The sequence below is a fragment of the Scardinius erythrophthalmus genome (assembly GCF_964197995.2).
Source record: "Scardinius erythrophthalmus genome assembly, chromosome: 20".
Taxonomy (NCBI): Eukaryota; Metazoa; Chordata; class Actinopteri; order Cypriniformes; family Leuciscidae; genus Scardinius; species Scardinius erythrophthalmus.
The window spans coordinates 35,309,685-35,319,206 of NC_138240.1; the positions used below are offsets into that span (position 1 = coordinate 35,309,685).

The following is a 9,522-nucleotide window of genomic DNA, read 5'->3' on the forward strand; positions in this document are numbered from 1 at the left end:
TACATCTAGGATAATTTTAACTACTGCATCACATTAATAATGATACTATGAGGTTGAAAAGACTGTTTGTGAAGCTGTTTCATGACGACACAGCTTTGAATGTTGCTATATGATTTTGTCAAAGTTTAACTGACTCTACTATATTATCGCTTTCTCAGTATATGAGTAGTGGGAGGGCTTTTTCAGTGCATTCAGTCTCGCGTCTCTTCCACGCGTCCACTTAATAGGGATATTACGTCACTGATAGATGACGACACATTTCATCCTCTGTTGGAACAAAAGTGGCTAACTTCTGTTAAAGGAGAACTCTGGTCAATTTTAACATTGAGCTCATGTTTTTGTACATTTGAAGTGCTGTCAGTACAGAGAACAACGACAAAAATCGGTGTTGCCTACACCGAGTTATTCTATTTTTAAAAGTTGCACCCTGTTGACTTCAATAGGGCAAGTACTAAACCTGCTTTTAGGCTCTTAACATCGATTGCCGAGTTCACGCGCGTGATCATAGGTAACTAAACCTATGCGCGTGAACTCGGCAATCGACTACTTTGGACTTCAACCGAAAACCAGGATGTAAACAGGTATTTGCGCTGGCTTAAATAACATCATTTTTATACATATCTTTCACATCTACTGCAGTCAGATCCACTCGTGTTCACTCAGAAGGAATCACTCACATGACCTGTGCACTTGTAATGACACATCAAGGATGTTAAGAGCCTAAAAGCAGGTTTAATACTTGCCCCATTGAAGTCAACAGGGTGCAAATTTTACAAATAGAATAACTCGGTGTAGGCAACACCGATTTCTGTGATTGTTCTCTGTATTGACAGCACTCCAAATGTACAAAAAAATTAGCTCAATGTTAAAATTGACCGGAGTTCTCCTTTAACCTCGTCTATAAGCAAGGACAAAAATAAAGCAATTTAATTTTAATATCAATTCTGGAATAAAAAAAAATAAAAAACAATTTTATAACTGTAAAAAAAAAAAAATACTTGTTTGTAAACAAATGATTGACATTTAGAAAAATGTAGCATTGGTCCATGTTGATTCAGAGTTGAATCTGAAGTCTTCATCATAAGAAAGGTCTTCACAGGAGTTGGCATTCTCTCTTCATTGGTGTTGGGCAAAGGAGAGATGCAAGTATTTCTGCGAGTCGGGGAATAGTCTGCATTTGTTCGTAAGTATGTGCAATGGCATGGCACTGGTCCTGATGTGGAGACAGTTCTGATTAGTCTGGAAACTGTAGCTATTCCTAGTCGTTTACAGGTTGTTCCAATCCGAATTGATCAGTATTTTTCCGGTCATGAACAGCTGAAAACACAGTGAATGAAAGCATTATTTTCCAACTTGCACAGGCACAAATAATATTCTGCATTGCTTTCTCACAGTCAAACCACAGAAAACCAACATATTGTTAAATAAATCACAATTAAAATCTAATATTATGTTTCTGAAGTTTCTCATCATGTACATGAGCTGATTAACTGTGGTGTATGTCAATATGAATTACTACTCTTACCCATTCTGGCTTTTTCATTGAGATTTCCCATTTCCTTTTAACAGAAAACAGATAAACATACATTTTGTTATTTAAAACAAATTAAAAGTAATTTGTTTTCTTTTTTTCTCTTTAATGTGAAAAAAGAAATAAACTTTCAATACCTGTATTCCTGTATGAACAGAAGGGAGACAAAATTATAATTTAATTAATTATTTTACTCACTGCATCACCCTCTTTTTTCTAATTGTAGCAAATATAGTGTATATGGATGATTGTCAAAAAGTATTCCAGCTCCATGAGTGTATTTATTTATTTATTTAATTTGGCTGAATTTGCATAGAAATTATATGAAAAGCAACTCTATATCTCATACTACAAAAACGTTCTGAACAATTTGATTAAAGCTTACCTGACTGATGAGATTGTCTCTTCTTTCGCATGTGTTTGACAGTAAGAAAACTTATTACTGTAATTATTATTATTATTACAGTAACTGTAACACTAACAGCAATGGCTGTAACATCAGGGAGATTCCCACATTCACTGTCAGACGACTGTGTTCCTGGATTTATTTCAGTACGTCCCAATGCTTCACACCTGTGAATAATATCCAGAATCAGATGTATAATGATGAGCAACAGCACACACCAACAGTGTATAAGTGAACACTTACTTTGTGTGTGGTTTACAGGATGATAAAGAGCCGTTTGAATATGTGTCAGCTTTACAGTCGGCACACACTGTATCTGTGGAGTCAGTGCCTGTAGACAATGGACAATAGTTACGTAAAGATGTTTAAAATAAAATAAAATAAATAAATGCTCTTGATTCATTAACTGCCACTAATGCAGCACAGATAACAATAAACAGCATTTCATGCACGGTCCATGCATCTTTATATAATGTGATCATTTACCTGCTTGTCTGATGTATTGTCCAGGTCTGCATTCAGAGTGTTGCTCAGCGAGTCTACAGGAGTGTTTCTCTCTTTCAATGCAGTAGAATCTTTCCAGTGGCTCACACACAGTATCTGACGACCGAGTGCAGGCTTTACTCACTCTTAACCCTCGCTCTGAGATAGAAATGTGTCAGAAGAAACCATTGTAGGAGCCATACATCGGGTTTGATTAGTCTTTTGTGATATTTCTTCTTTCCTTCTATACTGTTGTGTATGTGCACGTGCGGTGTGACGTCATTTGTAACTATGGCACCGTGAGGGTATGAAGGTAAAACAGTAGCAAAACTCGAGAGCTTGCTAATTTGAATGTGAGAACTTGTAAAATTAATATTTGTATTTGTAAGTTGAAATTTATACTTGCAGCTCTGATGTGAAAAGCTGCATCTATCGATTTGCACACACAGACAATACTCAGAACACCTGTGTTTTGAATTCGAAGTTGCAGATTAATAGTTACAAATGTGTAAAGTGTCATTTACATAAACAAAATGGCAGGCACAATTGTGTACTACACATTTATCTTTGTGCTTTCGTTCAGTTTCGTTGTACAACCACAAGTCGGCACTCACAACCTCTCATATCTGGCAGTACAGCTTCAAATCCTAGCGCTTTGACTTTTGCTACTCTTTTTGCGATATGCCTGTAGCAAAACTCACTCGTGCACTTGTAAATGCAGACTTGAGAGAGCAGAGTCGGGGGCGGGGCTGGGGTCGGAATGAAGTCATTTTATTGGTCGATGCCTCACCAATGAACAACGCCAGCCACAATGCAAACATTTGTATGCATATGTATCAGCTATTTTTTAAAACGCTTGGAAAATATTTTTATGAAATATCATTAGTTTTACTGGAATAGTTTTACAGAATATGAACGCAACACGTTTAATTGAGACAGTGGTATTAAAAGACCAAACAGGAAACACCATATAGCCTATACAGAAAAAAATTGAGCACAGAATATGAACGCAACGCGTTTAATTGTACGTTTTCCTCGAACCCAAGAAAACACTTAATGAGGCTTAATGGACCAACAGTTATAAAATAAAAATTAAAAACAATAAAAAAACACATAATTTGTTACTTTATTAATAAAACACTAGGCAGCAAGTTTATTTGCACTGAACACACATTTGCTTATATATATATATATATATATATATATATATATATATATATATATGAAGAGTTCAGATGCTCGTATATTTAAATTCAATAATTTCACTTAAATGGCAGTGAAGATTACCTATTAATTATCATTTAAGTGAAATTACTGAACTTAAATATACGAGCTTGATAAAAATGATCATTCTATAAGAAAATTTCAAATGGCATTTAGAGGCTTTTGCATCTGAACTCTTCATATATATATATATATATACCATAGACTGTAAAAGACACACACACACACACACACACACGTACGTACATATATATATATATATATATATATATATATATATATATATATATATATATATATATGTACGTACGTGTGTGTGTGTGTGTGTGTGTGTGTGTGTGTGTGTGTGTGTGTCTTTTACAGTCTATGGTATATATACCATATATATATAGGGCATATATATGGCATACGTCATATGTTTTACGTCATATTCTGTGCTCATCTGCTTTTCTGTAGTATGCATTAGCATTGTGTCTACTGAGTTTGATAATTTCGTTTATTTATTTTAATATCAGTCTAATGCATTAAGCCTTGTTAGTGTTTCAGTGCACGCGGGTTTCGTGACATCATCGAACTCCCATTTCATTGGCTAGGTGCCAACCAATAAAACGGCTCCTTTGACCCCACTCCTCCCGCCCCCCTTTCCCTCTCACCGCTTCTGAGTTTCAAGTGCACAAGTTAGTTTTGCACCTGATATATCGCGAAAATAGTAGCAAAAGTCAAGGCGCGAAATTTGAAATTGCAGTGACGGATTTGAGAAGCTGCTAGTGCTTAATTGAGGAAGTACCGCGAATGTGAACGTAAGATTAAACGCAAAATATATATTACAAGTTTGTGTCTGTCGTTGTATTTCTGTGAATGGCATTTTACACATTTGTGTCTACTTGTCTGCAGCTTCAGATTCAGAATACAGGTTTGTGACTATTGTTTGCGAGTGCAAATTTCAACATTCAACTTCAGATTTTTATTTTACAGGTTTTCACATTGGAGCTGTGAGTGTAAATGTTCATGTACAAGTACAAATATTTATTGTACAAGTTCTCAAATTCACATTTACATGCTCTCGAGTTTTGCTACTGTTTTACCTTCATATGAGGGGGTGTGGTGTGTATATTAGCGTGTGTGTTCACCTGTGGGACATGGCGGGTTGTTTGGAGCATGGCTGCAGGGTGAGCAAGGGGAAAAACTTTCTTTTGAACGTCACTACTGTCAATGACGTTACTACCATCACTATCTGTTTCTATGCGCTGTTTGATGTATCTTCCCTTGACTGAATGCATCTACCAGTGTTTGTTCTTTCTGCTAATAAAAATAACATCAGATGTAATTAGGCCTGTCGCGATAGTCGATAAGTCGATTAATCGCACGATAAAAAAAATGAGCTCGATAATTTTTCCGGCCGCGATAATTCCATTTGCATGCTTGTTTGTTTTCCTCGTCTCTCTCTCTCTACCAAAGAGACTGGATGACCACTCTCGCTCGGTTCTTTAGCGTATAGGAGGAGTGAACCCTCTTGTTGTCAGTTGCATGGTCTTTGTGTGGGAAGGCGGCGCTTGTCAGTCACATGGTCTTTGTATGGGAAAGCGCCGGCGGCCGCGGGACTGTTTGCGGCTACTGCCGGGAGAGAGAGAAGACGCTAGTTGTGAGTTGCGACAGCGAGCCCAATCACATGAAAATGCATATCTATACCACAAATGTTATTTCTCGTGCCATTTATATGCCAAAAATAGTTTTTGCGTGCATATGATACACTCTTTATGGCGTGTAATACGCACGCACTCCTCACCCCTAATCCTAACCAAGTATTTTCAGTGCGTAGCATGCACGCAATAAAGTGCGTCTCTGTCTTCCCGACAGTACACAATCACTTGACAAAGTAACAGGAGTAACAGTGCAAAATTTGGGTGATATGGCTTGTTGAGGCTTTTTTTATTTGTTTACAAAGGTCCTAACTGTCAGTTTTGCCTGTTATGGAATGTATCACTATTTAATAATGTCTAAAGCCTAATATTTAATATTTTTTGAAGTGCAATTTTGTTTCATTTTTTTTTTATTAACAGACATTTATTTTGTTAACAGACACTAAGAGTCCATTGCTTTCATTGTTTTTGGTTGTTTTGTTCATTTTTTTGGATATTTAAAATGTTTTCCGTTTTCAATGTTTAATATTCTTTAGAAATAAAAGTTTATAGATCGTTGAAAAGGTGTACCTGCATTATTATGCCATTATAATTATATTAAATGAAAATGGTCTCAGTACGACAATATTATCGTTTATCGCGATAATTTCTTGGACAATTTATCGTCCAGCAAAATTTGTTATCGTGACAGGCCTAGATGTAATGCTTCAGTGTGACGCGTCTTTTGTATAATCTCCTCGTGTCTTAGCCTGCTGCGGCTTTTGGATTTACAACTTTTTAATTTTCGGATGAACAAATGTAAAGGGGGAAACACTCACTTAAATCACACTCTGTACATGTAAGGCATTTTGATAAGCCGTTGGGTTCATCAATATAAGTGTATTCAGGGCATGGAGCACAGGTTGTGCTGGTATCATCTGTGCAGTGCGAAGAAACATGGTTTCCTAAAAAGCAGCACATAAAATTTGTTATTGAATTTCAACAGAAATCACTTAATAATGTGATGGTAAATGCACTGTCATGGTATTCTGACTTTATAATTTAGTTTTTTTTTTCACAAACCAAACAAATGCTTTTATGCAGAAAAAATATATTCATTAATGCAGAATAAAGCAGATTATCATTACTGACGTAATAACGTCACAAACTTGCAGTAAAAAAAACATACTGATAAAGAATAAAAAAAAAAAATCTAAAGTTAGAAACTTTGACATTATACAAATTGTGTAAAATATGTAAACTATATGGTATAACTTTTTATTATCAGTCTTACCAGGAGCACACATTGGACAGCATTGCCCATCTATCTCATATTCAGCATGAGCACATCGACAGAAGCAAAGTTCATAGTAAAGTGGAAGAATAACAGTAATGAGAAGAGTAATCCTTAAAGTGGTCATGCCACATGAACGTCCTCAGCCTTCACAGTAGCGGTGTCGTTTGCTGCATGGTCAGATGCCTTAAGAGTCGCTGACGGCAGGACTCAAGACAGCCGTTCAAACATGCAGATCTTGTGCAGGCTGTATTTCCCACAGGCCTCTTGCAGACATATCCATTTCTGTCAAACAAACTAAAAACAGAAAGAAAAACAAGAACAAGAAATGAATAAGCTCACTGTGAACTTTATTTGTTTCTTCAAATAAAAGCACTTTTGTCTTGATAATATTTAGGAAAGAAATCTCTCATTAGTTTACTTCCATCATTTTTAACATTTTCCTTAAAACATCAAAAACTTTTCCACCACAGTGTCATTTTCAGTGACATTTTTAAACATTGAGGAATAAAAGAGACAAATCTTTGTTTTGCTATAGGTACAGTATTCTAAATGCAGAGTCTTTATAAAAAATCATGGTTTTTTCATAATAAATATTAGTACGGAATAAATAAACACAATAATTCTTATTTTATGTCCATAGCATTAAGTATATCACCAAATTGTTTTTATAAAACCACATAAGCAAAAAAGCATTTTAACAGAAATGAAACAAGTGGGAGAAGCAGAAGACAAAACTAGCCTACTTTCACTTTAGAACTTGTGTGAACGACATTCAGAAATGACACATATAGGACTGTAGGATCAAAGCGACTCATAAAAGATAAAGACACACATTTATATAATTTGGTCAGCTGTCGACTGCCTTTAAAATACGGACAACAAAAGCTTATTTTGTGCCGTGATTATTTAGGCTAGTAGTTCAAAGCTCCAGCTGCAGGTTTTCTAAAATTTTTAAAATACTTACCTTCTGATAGGCTATACTACATTCACGTCTGTTTCTTTCACATCACAACACTGGTCAGAGAGGGTTCGTCGAAAAATCGGCCGCAAGATGTTTTTGCCAGTCCCTGACAGGTTGTTTTTTTTTTTTACACTAGATTTGCGTTTCGGCAGAGAATGTCTAAATATGGCGAGAAGTTTCACTCTCAGTACACTTCCGGCTTCTGAACTGGTTGCAGTTCCACTCTGATTCCATATGAGGGCGCTCACAGGACGAGTGCAGAATGAATGGAGGTCTATGGCGCTATACCAATAAAAATCCACTTTTCTCAGGATATAATTTTTTGTCTAGTAATTTGAATGTTGTATTCGAAAGGAGATGCAAATAAATTACACATTGCTGGATGTTAGATTTTTTTGAGTCACTTATTTGCTTTAAATTGTCTTTTAAAGTGTCAATGACGTCATACACATGTACGACCAGATACTGCTTCACGGCAATCCTTCGCTCACTTTGGTGCTTTTAGCTCTGCACTTTCTTTTCTCTCGAGGCATCGACAACACAGTTGACACAGGTAAACACACGCGCTAGAAGAGTTTTTGTTTTGTTTGTTTCTGGTCCCGCTTCGGACGACACGATGCCATCAAGCGGTTTCTCTGGTCGTAATCAGTCCTTCACTGACCAATCAGCGTTCATTAGCAGAATGCTAGCGTGTTATGGGCAACAACTCAATCTGTAAGAAATCAAAAGGACATAAGTACTCGTTCATTCAACTTTCGACCTAAAACCCACGTTGAACTTAAAAAATCTACAATCAGATCTGAGATTTCTCAACGGCAATCGGGTGAAAGAGACAAATTTAGCCGTCTAGCCCCATAGACTCCCATAGAGACAGAGCGCAACGCGTCATAATCTGAAGACCACGCCCACCCAGGGGGAAAACAGTCCAACGGTCTCCATTGACTTTGCATTGCGAGCGGCTGCCTCTTTGTCATTTCTTGCTTCTAACAAAAGACAGAATAATGCCTAAAAGCTGCTATGTGACAAGGTGTACAGCAAACAAGCTAAGAAACCCAGGAATAAGTTTTCATAAGCTGTCGACCCCCAAAAAACGAGCGTTTGAGGACATAAAAGTGGATACAGGCTGGAACGAATGGGTAAATTGTGGGATCCTGACTCTCAGTATGCACTAAAAATACACTACGTGTGCAGCAAGTTAAACATTTGGTCACTGGTGAGCAAATTAAATTTGCTTTTTAATTAATTAATTAAATTAATTTTAATTTTAAATTAAAAATTATCTCAGAATTCTGAGATAAATAAGTCATTAATTAAAAACAGAGCAAATATTTTTATTTCAAGAAAAAAATTCTCAGAATTCTGAGATAATTAAGTAAAATAATGTAAAATAATGAAGAAATTTAAGTTAATTGTTTTTATGTAAAAAAATAAATAATAATCTTAAACTATTTTGACAACAGACATTAACTGCAAGTGACCATACTGCAAAAAATAGTTTATATTAAAATTAAAAATATGAACAAAAATTAATCAAAATTTTGTATTTAAAGCAAAGTAACGTACAAATAAATCAACCACAGTAAAATAATGAAAAATAATTTCCACAGTTAATTTATTTGTTTTTGAGAAAGAAAAAAAACAACTATTTTGACAACACACTTGAACTGCGACCACTTAGTGACCATAATTTACAGCAAAGACACATTGCACACACACACTTCACTGTTGAAGACCTCCATCGTCTAAAAAAGCAATCCTAGCTACAGTAACACTTGTTGCAACCACACTTGTTGAACTCACTATCAAGCCATCTGAAGTGTGCCTCCTGCTGAAAATGCTCCTGGCTGACAATGTTGTTAAATGTCTGGCATGCCAGATATGGGCTCAAATTCCCACCAAATATATAGCGGTCACGTATAAAAAAATAATAAGCGTGAATCAAAAATGAAAAAACACATGTAAAAATATATTGCACAAACTGAAAAAAAAAAAGCAAAATGA

The 9,522-nt window shown here is 35.8% G+C and overlaps 1 protein-coding gene across 1 annotated transcript; it reads right to left on the bottom strand.

The window, feature by feature from the left end:
* Positions 1-713: 713 nt before the first annotated feature.
* Positions 714-7,727, bottom strand: LOC308680629 (tumor necrosis factor receptor superfamily member 14-like). Its single transcript, XM_081348847.1, has 8 exons — positions 7,525-7,727; positions 6,558-6,854; positions 6,103-6,228; positions 2,424-2,579; positions 2,181-2,268; positions 1,917-2,104; positions 1,526-1,559; positions 714-1,317 (listed from the first exon to the last, which is right to left on the bottom strand). Exons 2-7 carry the CDS (start codon positions 6,682-6,684, stop codon positions 1,540-1,542), a joined length of 705 nt encoding a protein of 234 aa, XP_081204973.1. The 5' UTR covers positions 6,685-6,854; positions 7,525-7,727; the 3' UTR covers positions 714-1,317; positions 1,526-1,539.
* Between the last annotated feature and the right edge of the window lie 1,795 nt (positions 7,728-9,522).